The 19099-nt window shown below is 37.2% G+C and overlaps 2 protein-coding genes across 2 annotated transcripts; one reads left to right on the top strand and one right to left on the bottom strand.

Moving 5' to 3' along the window:
- Window positions 1-1471, top strand: si:ch211-132e22.4 (melanocortin receptor 5). Its single transcript, XM_054600724.1, has 2 exons — window positions 1-208; window positions 747-1471. The coding sequence occupies exons 1-2, from the start codon at window positions 1-3 to the stop codon at window positions 1469-1471; spliced, it is 933 nt and encodes a 310-aa protein (XP_054456699.1).
- Window positions 1472-5012: 3541 nt separating this feature from the next.
- Window positions 5013-12390, bottom strand: LOC129092507 (solute carrier family 22 member 7-like). Its single transcript, XM_054600477.1, has 11 exons — window positions 12316-12390; window positions 10730-11131; window positions 10141-10244; window positions 9491-9645; window positions 9084-9252; window positions 8635-8758; window positions 8161-8270; window positions 7764-7978; window positions 7467-7575; window positions 6764-6970; window positions 5013-5982 (listed from the first exon to the last, which is right to left on the bottom strand). Exons 2-11 carry the CDS (start codon window positions 11108-11110, stop codon window positions 5901-5903), a joined length of 1656 nt encoding a protein of 551 aa, XP_054456452.1. The 5' UTR covers window positions 11111-11131; window positions 12316-12390; the 3' UTR covers window positions 5013-5900.
- Window positions 12391-19099: the final 6709 nt, after the last annotated feature.

Here is a 19099-nt window from a genome sequence, read left to right as displayed (position 1 = left end):
ATGGCTGACAGCAACACAGTGACACCATCTGTCGCAGTTTCCATCAACGTCACTGGCAACCTCACTGGCAACCTCACTGGCAACCTCACTGGCAACGCCACCACACCCGTTGCTGTCCATGTAGCCCAAGTGATTAGCTGGTTGACGTTGAGCATTGGGCTGCCCGCCATTGGACTGGCTATTTACACCCTCAAGAATCTGTCCAAAGGTTTGTACTTCTGCTCTATGTCCAATGACTTAACGTATTCACCAATCCTTTAGCCATTTGCAAACCATGCCACGACCTCCTACACACAAGAGGGATTGCACAACTGCATTTCCAGTTGGGCTAGGCTTGATACTTCTTCTAGATTTAGCTTTAATTATCCCTTAAAACCTTCAGCTTCAACAGTCATTAAGAACTTAGAAAAAGGCAACAAAAAAGGCTTGGTGGGTTTCAGGTAGTATCATTAACACTAGTACTGGTATCAAGTCATAATAGCAGTGTATCAGTATGAGTTTTAGTCCCAGTATCAGTACTGCTAATGGGCGTATCATTGGTAATAATAGTATCAGTGGTAATGGATAGCGTAGTAGCAATAATAATCAGCAAAAGTACATTTGGATTTTTCAAAGCAACGTTCAATTAAGAGGGAGGCCTTCAGAGATAAGTGAAATAAAGCTTAGTTATTATTTACACCTGACACAAGGTTTCAGGTACATGAAGAACGTATCAGTAATGATCATTTGTGTTCCTTTGTTTCCAGGTGGGAACAAAATTCCCATGCATGTCATGTTCCTCCTGGTCTCTGACGTTCTCAGTTTGTTTGGCCGTCCCAGTGTGGACCAGGACATGGAGACTGATACCGGGTTCTCCTCAAACCCTACCGAACTCATCTTCTATTTTGGTGTCGTCGCCAACGTCACCCTCATGCTGTTCATAGCTCAGGAGCACCATCTCGTGGTGGCCTACCCGCAGTGTCTTGGCTGCTGCAGCAGCATCAGGCATTCACCTGCAGTCACCTTGGTGACGTGGGCGGCTCCGTTCGCCATCTTGGCCCTCGCCGTGTTGCAGTACGACCTCTGGTTCGCTGTGTCTCTGCTCGCTCCCTTTCCCTTCCTCCTCTTCTTTGCTGTGGATTCCTGGAGGGCCCTAATCTGCTCTAGATCTAACCCAAAAACCCCAGAGAGGAGGAGGTCGGTGTGGGGGATCGCTGCAATCTGGGCCAACTACACCCTCCTCTACGTTCCCTTCATCCTCAGCATCCTCCTGAAGGCTCTGTCCTTTACGGATACGGTCACATACCTAGGGCTGGTGTCTCACCTGCTGCTCTACCTCAGCCCTTTGGTGGACCCCTTCCTCTACATGTTCATGACCAAAGGGCTCAAAGAGGTGATGCAGGCGCTGCCCTGCTGCCAAAACCGAAGACGGAGAGAGAACAGCACAACCACTGTGGCTACTGTGGCTGAGAGTGTGGAGACAAGGCTTTGACGAGGACATACAGTTTTCAAAAAGTTTTCCGAGCACAACCATCAGTCTAGTTTGGGACAACACATACTTGATGGATTTTTGTAGCAGATACCAAAAACACTGTTCAGGCAGAGATACTTACTGTATATACTTTTCGCAGTGCATATACTCCTATATATATAATCCTTAACTGTTAGCGTCCGTTGACACATGACTAGTGTTTACAATCTAGAGCGATGCATGATTACTCTTAACAGATTGAGCATCAACAATGTGATGATCTCTGTAGAGAATATATTCTCCCCCGACTGGCAGGAGTTTGATCGACAGATGGTTCATCCAATCATCTGCCAAGTATAATTTGAAAGTATCCGGCCTTCTCCAATGACGGCTTCTCAGCTGGCTCTGTGTAACAAACCATCTGGCGATTCAGATTAGCTTCTAGCACCGCCTTTAATTGATTTTCAGTGAATAACCCAGCAAACTGCAGGCTAATCCTCCAGAGCAGTGCCAGCATGCCCTGGGCTAAAGCTGGGTTTAGCCCACTTTTGATCTGCCAGTGTGAAAGCTTTCTTAGCCCCAGGCTAACCACTCACTTAGCTTGGGTCTAAGTGCAGTGAAGCCTTTTACATACAGGGACTGACCATTTACAACCAAGGCAGAGCAGAGAAGGCTCTGCTCTTGTTAAACACATACATGAACATTACATCTTTAAATTTACCAGCTTGGAAGCTTGGAACATAATGAAATTGAATTGGTCACCTGGTGCATACACCCAAAACAGTTTTCTAGCTTTCAGGTTTACTTCCGAGGTATGTGACCACGGAATATGTACATTAGTGTTTCTCCCATTGGCTGTTGGCTAGAGTCCTAAAATCAGGAAATGAGTTAACGATTTTTGCCCTTCTGGTTCCCTGGTGTCAAAGTAAATAGTTCTTTGAATGGAATTTCAGTTAGATGCCAAATTGCCAAAATGACATCACTCCGACTTGTACTCCTTCAAAGCCGAGTTGTGTATACGGGTGCTCATGCGACCATGGTGTACTGTTTGCAACAGAATTTATTTTCTGCAATATTTCAAAAACCAGTGGGAAAATCCCATTGGCTTTCTGTCAAAGGAACCAGTGTTAGTTCCTGGGTTTGGCCTACAGAAATATGTCATCCCTGGGCCACTCAATAAACTAGTGATTGTGAGGCATGAATCAGCAAGTGCTCTGCCTGAACTAGTTGCCTGCTCGAATCACTGGTTACATAATTTCTGATAACATAACATAACGGTCCCTTAAGGATCTCACATAATTTCTGTGGTTACTGGGAACAAATATTTTCAGCAAATTGTCATGGATTTCTAAATAGATAAAAGTTTAATATTGTAATATGATCCAATGAGAGTTTCATAGGATCTCAGGGGGAACACCATGTAAGTGTGTCAGTATAAATGCTGCTCTGTCAAGTTAGCTAGACCATAAAGAGGATATATTTTTCTGATTAAAAACATATTTTACAGGACTTTGGGGGCTCAACACATTAAAACTGTTCCATTTTTTTTTAGCAGGTGAAGGATTTTAACACAAATCTCTTTTACTCTGTTACATGCACTTTATTTGAACAAACTCAAATAAGATAAGACCCACAGTGAGGTTGCAGCCAAGGGAAGATTTCAGTGGACCGGTAGTGAGTCTTTGTTTATTTATAGCCTCAGAGAACTAGGCGCCGATTGGTGTGCAACTGAGGCGAAATACTTTTTTGTCTGCAAAAATATGGGTACTGATCTTATTATTATTATAATCATTATTCAGTGGGTTTACATTTTTCATCTCATGTTATGCATTATATATCATCTCATTTTATCCTATTTTATTTGGTATTTTACATCTTATTTTCCATTCATAATGGCACTATTTCTGTTTTATGTCATCTATGTATGATATATTTTCCTTTACCGCATAGCAGTGGCATAAATATCGACAGTGCAGGCAGTGAGGGTTCACTGGGGCCTGTGACGTGGTGGGCTCTGTAGAGAGAGCTTTAGCTATAAACTGTATAATCCATGCACTTGGGCCCGTCTGAGGAGCAAGCAATGGGGTCCATGGTAACTAACAATACCAACTGCCAAAACGTTGTGCTTTCTTGTATGAAAAGTGCTATACAAGTTTATTACTTAGCTGTAGTGTACTGGAAGTACTTACAGTAGCGCACTAACAGATAGCCTGATAATATTTGGTCAATACTTTTTTTCAAGGGTTTTTGTCATATAGTTGATCCTCTAATATCCTAGATTTGAAACATGGAAATCACAGCTGCCAAAACTTGGGACTCTTCCAAATTACATTTTTGTCAACACCTATGGTAATACAGACGGCTTATGTTATAAAGTATGATCAGAAAATACGTCTTAAGTGTCATTATCACTGAAATTCCCAATGACGTCACAGAATATGGTAGGTCACAGACCTACAGGTGGTTTCGGGGGGTCTGAGACCCCTTGATTGAAAACCTCAACAGTGTCTCTGGAAAAATCTTTAAAGACTGCTTTGTCACTTTCTTTTGTCACTAAATTTCTTTTAAAATCTTCCAATGTTTACCAGTATTCATTATTCAAAATAATTATTCTCAAATATTAATACAGTACAATATAAAATATAATTGTGGTGTTTCTCTGCGCATATTGCCATTGAATACCCGTTTGTTTCTGGCAAGGCCTTCTTCCATGCATGGCGCTGTTGCAAATGGTCCACAATACAAATGTTGTGCAGTTTAGAGAACCTAACTTAACCCTGCGCAACCTGAACCAATCAGGGTTACACTAGGTCAAGAATATGGACTGAGTACGCCGTGATTGAAAAGTGCTAAATGTGCTGTGCATAAGATTATAATTTAGTTACAATGACACTGTTGCAGGGCATAGACGATGCGTGGCTGTGTGAGTGGCTTTATTGTTTAATGAGATTAGCCTTGGTGATGTGTGTGCAAAGCCTTGGGCCTAAAGCCTAATGGATTGCCTTGGCTTGCATCTATGAAATCTCATGTATTGCATAAGTAGTCTGTGAGACTTCAGCATAAAAATGTAACACTCAGTTGGGGGAGGGGGGATAACCACTAGGTATTTGGCACACTGGTCACAGAATTTGGTAACATCTGGATACTGGAAGTAAAAGAAGCGTGAGGTGTAACACAACAGTGTCAGCGTGAAGTCCCACCTTAGATTTCTATTGTAAAGACCAAATGGGAGACTAATCTGGGACAATTTGGGTTCACATGACAGTTAAGTGTGACTCCTTGCGGCTGGCCTGGTCCCACCTCACAATACAACAAAATGTTTCACTCACAGAGTTCTGTTAATCCACGTGAAATAGTTTCTCTCTACACAAATCAGGAAACATAGAAAATATCAAGAGAAATCAAGACAAAACATTTTTTTTATCTACAGCAGCTTATACATACAAATATCCCAAGCATCCAAACACTTAAAGATTTTGACCTAAATGTTTTCACAAATAGCAGAGATGACAAAAAATTCCATACATGATATGTGTGAAGGAATTTTCCTTATTGAATGTTAAACTTCCCTCATGTAGGTTAAAGGTAACTGTCTGTAGGTCAGGTCAACTGTCTGTCTCTCCTCGCCTGTCTCAATCTATGTGCCTGATAAGCCCGAGCTGGCTATGGCAGCTTGTAGGCCAAGGTCAGCTAGAAACCTTTTGTATTCGGTTTAGACTCAACAGGCTATCGTCTGGTTGGAGACACCGGATAAGAGAGACTGTACAGAGGCTATGTTGTTGCTAGCACAGCAAAGGTAGGTGTGTTTCCTTGTTTAGATCTTATATCCAATAGAATCCTCACACATGCCAGGCTGATGTAGAACTAACCCTATTTGGATATACATTACATTACATTACAGGCATTTAGCAGACGCTTTTATCCAAAGAGACTCACAATAAGTGTATTCAACATAGGTATTCAAGAGAACTACTAGTCACCAGAAGTCATAAGTGCATCTCCTTTCTTAAACAAGCATCTTAAAGCATAAACCAGAGCAAAAGTATAGTGCAGAAGCAAATTACTACGAAAACAATAATTGCAACAGACTAATACGAATACAATAAGTGCTACAAACTAATACGAATAGGATAAGTGCATATAGCGGAACTTAGCTGGTCTGGGGAAGGTTAAATACTGTGCTCAAGGACACCATCTTCAGAATTTGGTAGCAGTACGCTGTGAATTCACACGTGGTGTTTCCCTGTTCTCCTCGATCGAGCTTCAATAAGTGTTACTGCCTAAGACATCTGGGTCCGCCGAAACTTCTTCTGTCTCGAGGGAACTAGCTCTAAGATTTCCATCACAATATGAACAGTGGGCTCATCTCAGTTGTAAAAGGCAGTAAGTACATAATAAGTCTGTCTGATGCGTATGTACATAAAACAAAATCCTTGCTTTGATTGTTTCATCACTGCTCAATGTCAGTTGTGCTCTTTGATTCCAGGTTAACAGCTGGAGACTCCACGGAGAGAGAGGAGACCTCATTTCCTCTAAAATGAAACAAAAACAATATGGCAATGATGTGAATGTTTCTATTGATAAAACTCTCTCTTAAAGTCTGAGGTGAGGTACAACTTACAATATAATGCAGTCCAACACAATGTATCAAACTATGGCCTTTGACACATCTCTGACTCACATTTAACAGACAGCCTTTCTTATACAGACACATGCATATCAGCCAGTAACCCACTTATTCTGTAAGTGGGCTGAGTAATAGTCATGTGGTTTCAGGCCAATCACATTCTTCAAACTGGAGAAAGGGCAAGCGGAGTTCCTCATGATGCACATGGTTGATATGATACCTTATTTGGTCAAAGGAGAAGTGCACATTTGGTGCAGTCATCAATCTTAACCTAACATGTGTGCATTTATTAAACAAATGTCCAAAACACTGACTGTGTTTGATTGTACATGTGTTTTTATTATTGTGTCCATTAGCATTTTTTTATACTCCTTATTAATATGTTTTATTTTGAAATGGGTAGGAATCTTCTTAAAACTCTCAATACCAAAATCTCACACATTTTATTTTATCAAATAAATTATTATTATTAGATTTGTTATTATTAGATTTGTTATTATTAGATTTGTTATTATTGTTATTCATATTATTAATATATTGTATTTTTATTTATTATTGTTATTGTTATTGTTGTTATTATACCTAATCCAGTGAACTGCCTAGTGTCATTCTCAATATTACCACCAGATGTCAGCAAACATTTTTTTATTTTAAACATTGTGGCTTCCATGTATTCATTTACCAACCTTGGCTTTTCAATGTCGTCGATTGTCTCTGGCAGCCTCACATTCAGCGTCTCTGGAAGCAGCAGAGCCACCAGGCCAGAAATGAAGGCCACAGAGCAGATGATGATCTGAGGAAGAACAGTCGACACGTCCTCCAGCATCAGGACGAGCGGAGCCACTGACACTCCCAGACGACTTATGAAGCTGGTGTAGCCCAAACCATTTTGTCTAGAGAGACAAAAAGTAAATAAGCACCAACTTCATTAGTTAAGATTAGTCCTCCATATGCATTATGTAACCTTCTCTGTGTCTGCACACAGGATAAGGTTCAAGACTTTTTATTGGCCCTCTACTGAACTCATAATCAACACATTCTTTTCATTTTTGTTTTTCAAAAATATGCTCCAATTTTGGTTTAAGATAAATTAATTGGTCCTTTAGTGCAGGTAAATAATACTTCAAATTGCAACCAAATCAGTTCAAAACTGAAATAATTGACTCACAATTTGTTTTAGGCATAAAATGTAGGTTAGAAAAAAACCTACTTATCCTACATTATTGATAATATTAAAATGATCCGTCTCAGTGATTTGTATTGTATGAATTTTAAGTCTTAAAGAGTGGAGAAAAGGGGATTAGCTACCACAATGATTAGGGATGAATGATGAGCATAATAAGGTTTATCAATGCAGTAGCTTAATGCAGCTGTATGACAGTAACTGACCTGACGACTGTGGGGTAAAGCTCTGTTGTGTAGAGGAAGACGGTCGTGAAGGAAGCTTCCGACAGGCCTTTTCCAAGGATGGCAACAACAGCACGCACATGCCACAGACCTGCACAGAACAAGTACAGTCGATGCAATATACACCACAAGATAAATGTGTAAAACATTCAACCAACTCGAGGACGAACACTGAAGTGTCGGCTCGTACCAATTTACAGTATCACATACAAAATAACGTGGATATTGACACATGGGTGATTTATATATCTTCTGTAAAATGTCAAAGGAAATAATGACCTTGTGGTAAAAACAAGTTTATGGCAATGCAGATTCCTGTCAGTAACAGCGTGCCTGCTTGGCACTTCCTGCGTCCAACGATGTTGAGAAAGAAATAGATCCCCAGCTTGGCAGGGACTTCAATGGCAGCATAGATGAAGTGTGTGAGGTATATGTTTAAACCAAATGAACTGATGTTCAAGCTGATTCCATAATACGTCGAGGCCACTCCATACCTGCAGAGTTTAATAAATAACAATAACGATATCATTACTTATTATGTTTCTTTAGCCTGAGGTGTCTCCTTTCATACATCTTTATTTCTACGGAGATTCAATTAAAAATACAAATGTCTTCAATAAATAACTCATTTCCTTTTTATATCTTTTCCGTAGGTGTTTTTGGAGGTGATACCCACCACACGATCCCAGTCAGTAGAGTCAACTGTCTCATCTTCGGGGTCTTGATAAGGTGAAGGTATGTGTAGTTTTGGTCTTGCTTTTCCAGGACTTCTACGTTGGCGAGTGTCTGTACAGAGGCAAATAAGTAATGGTAAAGGTTAGGTTAACATTTTCTGGTCAAGCAATTCTTCAATCTCTCTCAATCTTCTCAATTCTCAATGTGTTTTTGCCAGACAGTGTTTCCTTGTTGAGCTGGGACGTCGTTTTGGAAGATGCTTATTTGATTTTTCTAACAGAACGCTGAAGCAACATGTCGGCTTCGACTGAACGCAAGATTGTGTTTTGCTCCTTTAGAGGAATTTGGATTTTCTCCATGGACTCTGAGATAAATAGGCTAAGCAGCACATATGATGCAACTATTTATTTAATCATGTTAAACATATACACATATAACCCTATACAAAGCCATTAAACATCAAGCTCGGACTTACCTCCAATTTTAATTTGGATAACACTTTTTGTCTTTTGTTGAACTTGGCACATTTGTCAAGGTAAAAGTGAGCTTTTTCCACTTTCCCATGGGCCAAAAGCCAGCGGGCAGATTCAGGAATCCACCTGCAATAATATTGAAAATAGGTAATAATCAGAGGACATTGAATTAGGACATTATTGAAACAACACTGAAATTAACTTCCAACAAGTGGTATTCCCACTGATTTTGGAGAAAGTTAATGGATTGAACAATTTTTTCAACAAAAATCTGTCTTTCATTTTCATTTACAGTTATCCTCAGCCTCCAACAAGTTTGTTCAGATTTAAATCAAATACTGCTTTATTTAGCGATACTTGACCTCATTGTGCTCCGCATGGTGAAATGTCCATTTTTCACATCATTTTTCATTTGGAGGAAAACTATAACATAAGTATGTGTTTAACTTACCACCAGGTCAAAACTGCAAAGCCCAGTGGAGCTGTGACGGTCATGATCAGTGTCCGCCAGTCATTTACCAGGAAGGCAAACCCAGCCAGCAGCATGTTACCAGCAGACCAGGACAGGCTGCCAATCACACCGATAAATGACCTGTGACTTGTGTCGACCCACTCAATGCCTGCAAGGTGACGAAAATGACATCACAAATAAGTAATAATAAATTAAATAATAAAGCAGTTTTTGTGGTTTTATTTCAATTTCTCTTGGAGTTCGGTTGAACATTTGTGATCAAATTAGAAAAGCTTGTTTGAACTTTTGACCCTCCTAAATCTTAAACCTGCAAAAGCTGATTATCTGGCCATTGGGGGGGGAAACAAGCTGTGAACACAAAACATTACATTGTCTTCTTAGCTTACTGAGAACAATGGAGTTGATGCTGATTCCTGTCAGTCCGAACCCAGTGAGAAATCTCAGCACTGCAAACAGAATGTAGGAGTTTGCAAACGCACTGGCGAAACCAAACACGATGGCCATGAGGTACGAGGCCAGAAGAGTGTTTTTCCTCCCATACCTGGAAATAAGAATGGGAAGTAGATTTAAGATGGTAGGGAGAACATGAAGGTTTGTGACATGGTTTACTCTTACCTTAATCTATCTGAGTTAGGGATAAAGTATGAAATACGCCTGCAGTTCTTGGTAAATGTAGGAAAAGAGGGCTCGAAGAAATCTTCTTTTTGGGTCAATGTAGCACACACTGGGGAATTTATTTCTTCAGTGGACTACATTTGCCATCTGCACTGATTGTACAAAAAGATTGCCTTCCAAGGATTTATTTTATCCCAAAATGTGATGTTCGTCTGAACCTAACCAAGTATGTTTGTTGCCTAAACCTAAGCATATTTCTGGAAAACAAACTTCTCCCAGCCACATGGCCCCTCAATGCACAAGGGCAAATTGTCCCTTTAATATTGTATGTATATATAAAATGTTTTGCCATTTGAACTATTAAAAAATAAATGTTCACTTTCACATAAAAATGTTGGAGACACACTCATTATTCACATACTTATCAGAGAGGAATCCAAAAGCAATGGCCCCTATCATCACTCCAAAAAAGAAGATTGTGCCTGTGGTTTGTGTCAGGCTTTTTCTATCACAGACCAGGTCCCACTGGAAAAGATCACAAAGAAAAGGTCATTATATCATCTATTGGGGTACAGGTTTCTTTTCTTATATAGGGTGGCCTTGAAACAACAAAACAAAATTTCTATCATATACAGAAAATAAAAAATTTTTTTGTCAGATATCAGGATAAATGGATCATTTTAATCAAACAAATTGCAGTAATTGTTTATATTCTATCATCACGTAACTGGTTACTAGCAATAAATCTATATTAAAAAAGGAATACATTGACGCAGATACGTTTTCATATAGTTTCTTTGTTGGTTTGTTTAAAAACTGTATTTACGTTACCCAAAAACTTTTTTTTCATAGAATATATCATCATTAATGTTATCAGATCCACCTGCACTGTTTGGGAAAGTAAAAATATTTAATATTAGTTGTTTAAAGGTTTATTGCTCACTGGAATGTGTACCTAATGTACACAATGTACACAGTGAATGATGCTGATAAAGACTCAGCAGTTGTACCTCTGTTGCCAGGGTGGAGGTGAAGGTGGAGTTGTCATAAACCCATCCACTCTGACACTGAACGGTCGGCAGGTCAGCGCTGCCAGAGCTGTTGGCTAAGAGCTGAAACTGAGGCTCTGCGAACATCTCACAGGATCTTGGGCCGCCATCTCCTCTCACAGGAAGGCTGACGGTCAGTCGCTGCTCCTGGGTTAAATTCCTGAAGAGTCCTCCATCACCTAGCGTGCTGATGTCACAGCGGTGAGGAGGCAACGCGGCGATGAAGTTATTCAATAAGAAGTGACAGGGCAGAACTATCCGAGGGGCGCACAGCAGGATGATGATGGCGATTTGGAAAGGCCCAAAACTGTCAATTTCTTCCAGGATATTCTCAAACTTCATCTTCACCGTTGCCCACGGTTTCTAGAAGAACACATTTAGAATTGCTTTAAGTTGACAGAAGTTAAACAGGAGGCAAATCAACTGTTTGGATCACTTATCAATGCAATTAAAAATAAGAAAAATAAAGAAAATTGAATTACCCACCAATTGAGTTCTCTGCAGAGGTTTCTGTCAGCAAACTAAGCCAACGTGATCATTAACCTCTGCATCACCTTTGGACAGCATAAAGTTGTGAACTCTTTCGGTAAAAGTTGTTGAATAGATTACCCATCAGCATTCTTTTAACAGACACAGCAGCAGCTTTTTTGGGAAAAGAGTGTCTCTTCGTTTGGCAAAAAGAGGCAGATTGTGTTTTGTTTTTTCACCACATAACAACACGCAATGTCATGTTGTTCATTTAAACCCAACTTTCTTCTCCTCCCTCCTGTCAGGTGGAGAGTAGATTCAATTCAATTCAATTCAGTTTATTTTGTATAGCCCAGAATCACAAATTACAAATTTGCCTCAGAGGGCTTTACAATCTGTGCACATGCGACATCCTCTGTCCTTCCCTGGTGCAAATTAATTTTGTGAGCAATATTTATTAATTAGATGACACAAATGACAAAACTGAGGGAAGAAAATATGTCAATTACATACAGCAAACATAGAAGTAATTAAAATGAAAAGCTTCAAACTCCAGTTGGTGTCGGGAGAAAAATTTGCCTTCAACATCCTATCTTTACTTTCAGACATTTTCACTAAAATACGCAAAACTTTAATTGTCAGACCAAACCAACCTGCAGATGTATCCAGTCTGTTTTCTCAATCACAGAATGGCTGTCCTCTTTGAGTTTTTGCCTTTCTGTGCAAATTGTATTGCCTTTGAAGCCAAAGCGTTTGATGCCATAGTCCTGAATAAAATATATTTCAAGTGTTGAGCATCATTCATCGAGACTTTTTACAAGTCTGTCCTGCGTTAAATCTGTCTCTCTTCTACGGTGTGCAGCTGTGAACAATCACTTTGATAGACCATTTAGGCAACTGTCCCTGTCCAGCCTACCTTGCAGTTATACTAAATAGTGTTTTAAATGATCTGTGGATCATGTACAATTAAAAGAGGATTCAATAATATATGTTTATTTTGCTTAAACAGTGTAAAGCAGAAAACCACACTGAAAAACATTATGGAGGCAGAATGAAAAATGAGCCCTTTTTTCACTTACATTATCAGCAAGACAAAGGAAAAATGTAGCAGTTCCTTGAAAGCAGCGATGGCCAGCTTGAACTCAGAGTTAAAGTGAACTCAATAGGAACATACGTATTTGTAGAGTGGGAGTTTCTGCACAGCCTCACCTGCACAATACACGGACAGGCGACAAAATATTACACGTTGCTGGAATTTTGACCCTTATACAAAGGGAAACATTAACCAGAAGGCCACACTGTTCTTCTTTGAAATGCAGTACGGATTTCAATGACTTGATGTGAGAAACTTTCAATTTTCAATTTAGATGTTAAAATCGACATTTTAGCTCTGACCGTGGAAACAGCTTACTCAGAAAGTAATTCAATATTTATTCATTCTTGTATCTACTACACCTGTACACAAAAAGGTAAACACACAAAACACTGATGGATTGAAAATTAAAAATATATTCCATACCTTCACACAGAAGTCAGAGGGCGGTGTCTCCTAGAAGGAAGAATAAAGAAGAAATACGACTCTTATAGTTCTCGAACAAACCACATATGATTATCCCTCGTGGAGGACTAGACATGCAACAGGTCACAAGATTCACCACCCCTTGTCTTTTCTCCCACCGTATATAATGGCAGCTTTGTATATCCGATATGGTTTTTTTATTGGATGATAGCGAGACAGAAAGAAACATTCACAGAGCAACACAAGGAACATTGAGTCGATTAAGGACAAAGTCAATGGAATAATATTAACAATAATATTAATGATAACAACAACAATAAAGATAATAATAATAATAATAATAATAATAATAATAATAATAATAATAATAATAATAATAATAATAATAATAATAATAATAATAATGATGATGATGATGTTGGGCAGTTTGGATGCTCTCAGTATTTGGCGAGCTGTGGATGAAAGTTTACAAGGTTTTAATAATAATAATATCAATACTGACACTGTTAATATTGCTAAAAATAAGCACAGTAATAATAACTAAAACAAAACTAATTGAAACAAATTAGAAATAAGTATAAAAAACTATATAGGTAAATATGATTAAGTCTGTATTTATTTAAATATGTTTGTTTTTTTAAGTTTAAAAGTGGATACAGATGTGAGTGTGTTCAAGTTAAACTAGATGGGGAATATGTTTTATAGAGATGTTATCTTTAAGTACATTTTTCCAGTGTGCAGTATATGTGTTTTTTTATTTTGGATCAATCCATTGCTTCTAAAAAGCGTAGTGATGTGGATAATGGGATGTGGCAGCCAAGGAAGAATGATAGCGACTCAGTGATTTATTGCCAAAAGTGTTTTATGGGTTTGCTTAAATGAACTTGTTCCTATTCTCCTCGCCTCCCCGTCCTCAACGTCTCAGACCTCAACAGCAAAGCCATGACACACCGTAGCACATGACCCCCAGGCAACCCCTCAATCCATTCTTTGCACTGCTGCTATCTGGACGTAGATACAGATCCCTGGTCTGCAGATGGGAACGCTATGGCTGGAGTTTTGTCTCCTCTGCCACAGCATCAGTCAACAAATCACAAGGATAAGCGTCATGTGCGGAGGTGTGTTGGTGTGTGTAAATGTGGAGGTATCTGACATCTTTCATGGTGTTATGTTGTGGTGGACGTTGGATTCATGTACCTTTTTCTTTATCTATATACGGGTGTGCAGGCCAGCTGGCGTGAACATAGCTATCCAGGTAAATTGGTGTGCCATGGGAAAAGATTTCTGATGAGACTCCAATGTTCCTTTGAGGAGTATCTTAGTTTAAGGTTGGAGATGTTACTTATGGTCACACAGAACAGAACTAAAAGTGTAAAAGAAGGACAACAAAACAAGGTAAACATAATTAGGCATTTATTAGATTAGATATTTATTAGACATTTATGTATATATTACATAGTAGTATATACATAAATGTCATAATATAGTAAGTGATAAAGAATTCAAAAAAATGTCATAGTGAAGTATACCATCTTTTTTTTTTTATAAACGGTTGTATGCCACAAAAAAGTCGTATTACGGGGTACTACACTATGACTCTTTATGACTTTTTTGTGATGAACTATAATATGATGTTTTAGGATTTTTTTTTTTTTTTTACAACATACTATTCTAAAACTTTTTTCTTAGTTCATGATGGCATACTAAACTATTCAACGAGTTCAACTCTCATGAGACTTTAGAACAAGACCTCTCCTTGAGGGAGACTACAGTAAAAACAGATTGACTGGTAAATATCCTTCAAGGCTTCTACTGATTCTCAGTCAATATGTTTTTACCATAAACTATTTACTGTCATAAAAATGTTTTGTGTCTAAAAAACGGTAAGTCAAATTAAAAAAATGTTTTTGTTAGAGGCCAGTTATGGACGTCATGCTCAACTACATTGTGTGAGCACTGCTGTAGTACATGTTTTTGTCCCCTAGATGACAATATTTATTCATATTGTTAAGGGTAATGAACTTCAGCATGTTACAGCTGGTGAAATAATATCATTCAAAGACAGTAGCTGTAGAGGGACAGTTGGAATGCCTGTTTTTCATTTTGGAAGTTAAGTTTCTCACTATCATCTCATAATCTCAAATTGCTATAAGCAGTGATGAAAATGTGTTGATTTCAAGAACAAAATGAGTTAATGGAAAAGGCTTACATAATATATGTTAAGATCAACAACAGGGACAGTGAAAAGTGGGTGAAAGAATAAAGTATAATGCATAGAAATAAAAAATGAAATGCCAATGAAAAAAGAAAAAAATGAACTTTCAGATAAGTATGACTTAAATACATCCCCTTAACTTGAAACTCACAGTAACTGACAGATGCTTAACCTTTGTGTTCGACTATTTATCTTCAATTCTGAGTAATTTAGCACAGGGACAAATACTTGAGCTTTGTGGCAAACTTTGGCAGTAACAGTCTTACTCACATTAAGCTTTTGTGCCTCCTCGAGCTAAACTGACCAAGCTTGAATGGTGCAACCCAATTAAGTTTGTGTGACTTAGAGATGGAATTATGAATAGCTGGAACAACCCTTAGACTTCTTAATTGATACAATAACATTTTAAATGAACACTTAATGATGTATGTTTCAGATGTTTGTGACGGTGTTCTTGTGTCCTGGATCTTTGTCTTGCAGGATTTGGGTTGTGGGCTTCATGAACCACAACTGAGCCTGCTTCCTGATGTTAAAACTGATGTTTTTGTTTTGATGGTTTAAACACCCAGTTATGTTGTAAATAAATGTGCATAATTATTTTAATTTTAATTTCATCATTGTCTCCTGCTTCGGTCGCAGCCTAGGAGCCGGGCTAGGACACATCCTATACTATAACACTTTCCATGATGTACTATACTATGACTTTTTTATTATGTACTTTACTATGATTTTTTAATGACATTTTTAATCATACACTTTAATATGATTTTTTTGAAGACATACTTTACAGTTACATTTTTATGACATTTGTATGACATATTATACTATTATACATTTTTAACTATGGCTTTTGTATCGTTATTATTTTTTGTAATATGTGATGACCACTGTCCCTGTGTCCTGGCTCTTCTTTGTCCTGCAGGGTCTGGGTCATCATCTTCATGAGTCAAACCTGGGCCAGGTGTGGATTGTGAAATATAAGCTCAGCGCCTTCGTTCGGACAGACCCGTTCCTTGCTAGCGTTGTTGATGTCTTGTTGTGTTGTGTTTGCTGAAGTACACGCATCCATACATGCTTACATCACAAATAACTGACTTCAACATTTGTTTTGTTATTCGTTGTTATGTTGTAGATAAATATGCCATGTACAAATGTTGTATATAAATATTTAACACTTTTATTGTCTGGTCTCTCATTTATGTTGCAGCCTAGCCAGGGACACATACCATAATATGACTTTATTATGATTTTTTTTTGAAATAAGATATCTAACTTTTTTGACATGACTTTTGGGCATACTATACTCTGACCTTTTTTAGGACTTTTAAAATGAACAATATAATGATTAAATAAATATTATATAATATTTGTATGACATTTTACGACATGCTATGCTATGATTTTATTATGACTTTTCTCAACTTAATAGACTTTTTTCCACATAATCTACTATGACCTTTTAATGATTTTTTTCAACAGACTATACTATGAATTTTTTACGACATTTATAGACTTACTATATTCTGACTTTTGTCGACTTACTATACTATGACTTTTTTTTTTTTTACTTTTTTCGAAATGCTGTACTATGTTTTTTTTGGTTACTTTTTGACATACTATACTATAACTTTATTTAATGATATTTCCTGACATACTACACTATTATTTCTGATGACTTTTTTTTTGATGACTTACTTATTCTATTGATGTTTTCAGACTTTTTATGACATGCTATACAATGACTACTTACTAAATAAATATATTACTCTTTCATGACTATACAATGGTTTTATTACTTTTTTTTTACAAGCCATACTATCACTTTTTTGAAACATTTTTGGACATGCCATACTATGAATTTGTTATGACTTTTTGACATGCTATACTGTGACTTTTTTCAATTTGCTACAAAATGACATTCTTTTACGTGCTTTGCTATGACTTTTATATGACTTATTTCAACATACTATAGTATGGCTTTTTATAAATTTTTGAATTTTTGACTTATTTTCAAAATGACTTTTCTATTTTCATGTATACTATGACTGTTTTACGACTTTTTTACTAGGAATTTGTCATGACTTTTTTTCGACAAAACTATGTACTTTTATAAACTTTTTTGACATGCTATAGTATGACTTTTTTTTTACTTTTTTGACATGCTATACTATGACTTTTTTTTTACTTTTTTCACATTATACTATACTTTTTTTAGGACTTTTTTCGACATGCTATACTATGACTTTTTTTTACTTTTTTCGACATGCTATACTATGACTTTTTTCGACATGCTATACTATGTACTTTTTAAACTTTTTTCGACATGCTATAGTATGACTTTTCTTTTACTTTTTTCGACATGCTATACTATGACTTTTTTTTAACTTTTTTCGACATGCTATACTATGACTTTTTTTTACTTTTTTCGACATGCTATACTATGACTTTTTTTTACTTTTTTCGACATGCTATACTATGACTTTTTTTTACTTTTTTCGACATGCTATACTATACTTTTTTTTCGACATGCTATACTATGACTTTTTTCGACATTTTTGACTTTTTTTTTTTTTCGACATGCTATACTATGACTTTTTTTTTACTTTTTTCGACATGCTATACTATGACTTTTTTTTACTTTTTTCGACATTCATCAATTTACTATACTAGGATTTTTTCATGACTTTTTTTGACATGCTATACTATGACTTTTTTCGGCATGATATACCATGACTTTTTTATGACTTTTTAAGGTATTGACAAACTGTACTTTTTGTGGCCTTTCATGACAAACCGACTTTTTTAACATAATTATTACATAGTAAACTTTGACTTTATTATGACATTTCTGACATAATATAATGGCACACTATACTTTTTCTACCATTTTTGATTAATTATGATATTATTTTTTTCTGGCATACAATATTTCTACCACATAGTGAATAGCTTTGAATTCTCTTAAGTCTGTTAATATCAGAGAGAGAGAAAGAAATAGAGAGAGAGAACTAGAAAAAAAGACAGAGAAAGAGAGAGAGAGAGAGAGAGAGAGAGAGAGAGAGAGAGAGAGAGAGAAGAGGTTTGAGCAGTTAAGAGAGAAACATTCTCATGAGAAAGACGATGTTTGCCCTCCGGAAGCTTAACAGCCAGCTCTGTCTGTTGTGTTCACTTAAAAACACACACAAACACAAACACACACACTCAAACACACATGATGAAAGATGAAGCAGCTTCTCTTCAATCTGTGTGAGAGCTTCCTCTACACACAGGAAGTGCTCTCGAGGTCGTTGAGAGGTTTTGAAAAGGCAGACAGACACAAAGTCCAAAGGTCACTCAGAGATCAGAAAATATGAAATCCACACACAGTTAATACCGCCTTAATGAGTTCACTTATCTTTTGTAACATTTTAATTAGATAGGTGCTGAAATGATCAGTCAACGAATAGAGATGGTTCATTTAGCCTTGGGCTCTTTTTTGGGACTATTTTCTTTGTAATATTATTCTTTGCCTGAACTGGGGTGCTTCCATATTGCATAATTTTGTAATCTTTATTTATTTAGGAATGAAATTGCATCACTTTGATTAGCGTCACCAACTTTTATATAACTTGCCAACAAAAACTGTATTTAAGCTTTAAAAAAAGGCTTTTATTAAGTTTTGATGAAATGGACCATTTAGATTCACTATAAGATGTTTGTGGAGCTGTGAGGAGCTGCACACAGCCATTGGCAGCTCCCTAGCTATATTAACTAATATTTATAAATGTAACCCTCTGTGCAGACATTTGTCTACACTTATAGCAGTGAGAAGTGAGCAGTGAGATGCTTGTTTAAGAAAGGAGATGCACTTATGACTTCTGGTGACTAGTAGTTCTCTTGAATACCTATGTTGAATACACTTATTGTAAGTCACTTTGGATAAAAGCGTCTGCTAAATGACTGTAATGTAATGTAATGTAATGAGAGTTTTAACAAAAACACTATAGACATGTGCTTTTGTATTCTAGGTCTGACGGGCAAACAATCAGCATTTGTGTGCTTCAGTACTTTTGTAGTTCCTAATAGCAGAACAAAAAGAGACACCACAAAGTTAAATTAAAATGTCCTTATATGTGATAGGGCCATTTTC

Source organism: Anoplopoma fimbria, chromosome 6 (genome assembly GCF_027596085.1).
Source record: "Anoplopoma fimbria isolate UVic2021 breed Golden Eagle Sablefish chromosome 6, Afim_UVic_2022, whole genome shotgun sequence".
NCBI lineage: Eukaryota > Metazoa > Chordata > Actinopteri > Perciformes > Anoplopomatidae > Anoplopoma > Anoplopoma fimbria.
Note: the sequence above shows the minus strand (reverse complement) of the source record. Positions and strands in the feature narration are given on the sequence as shown.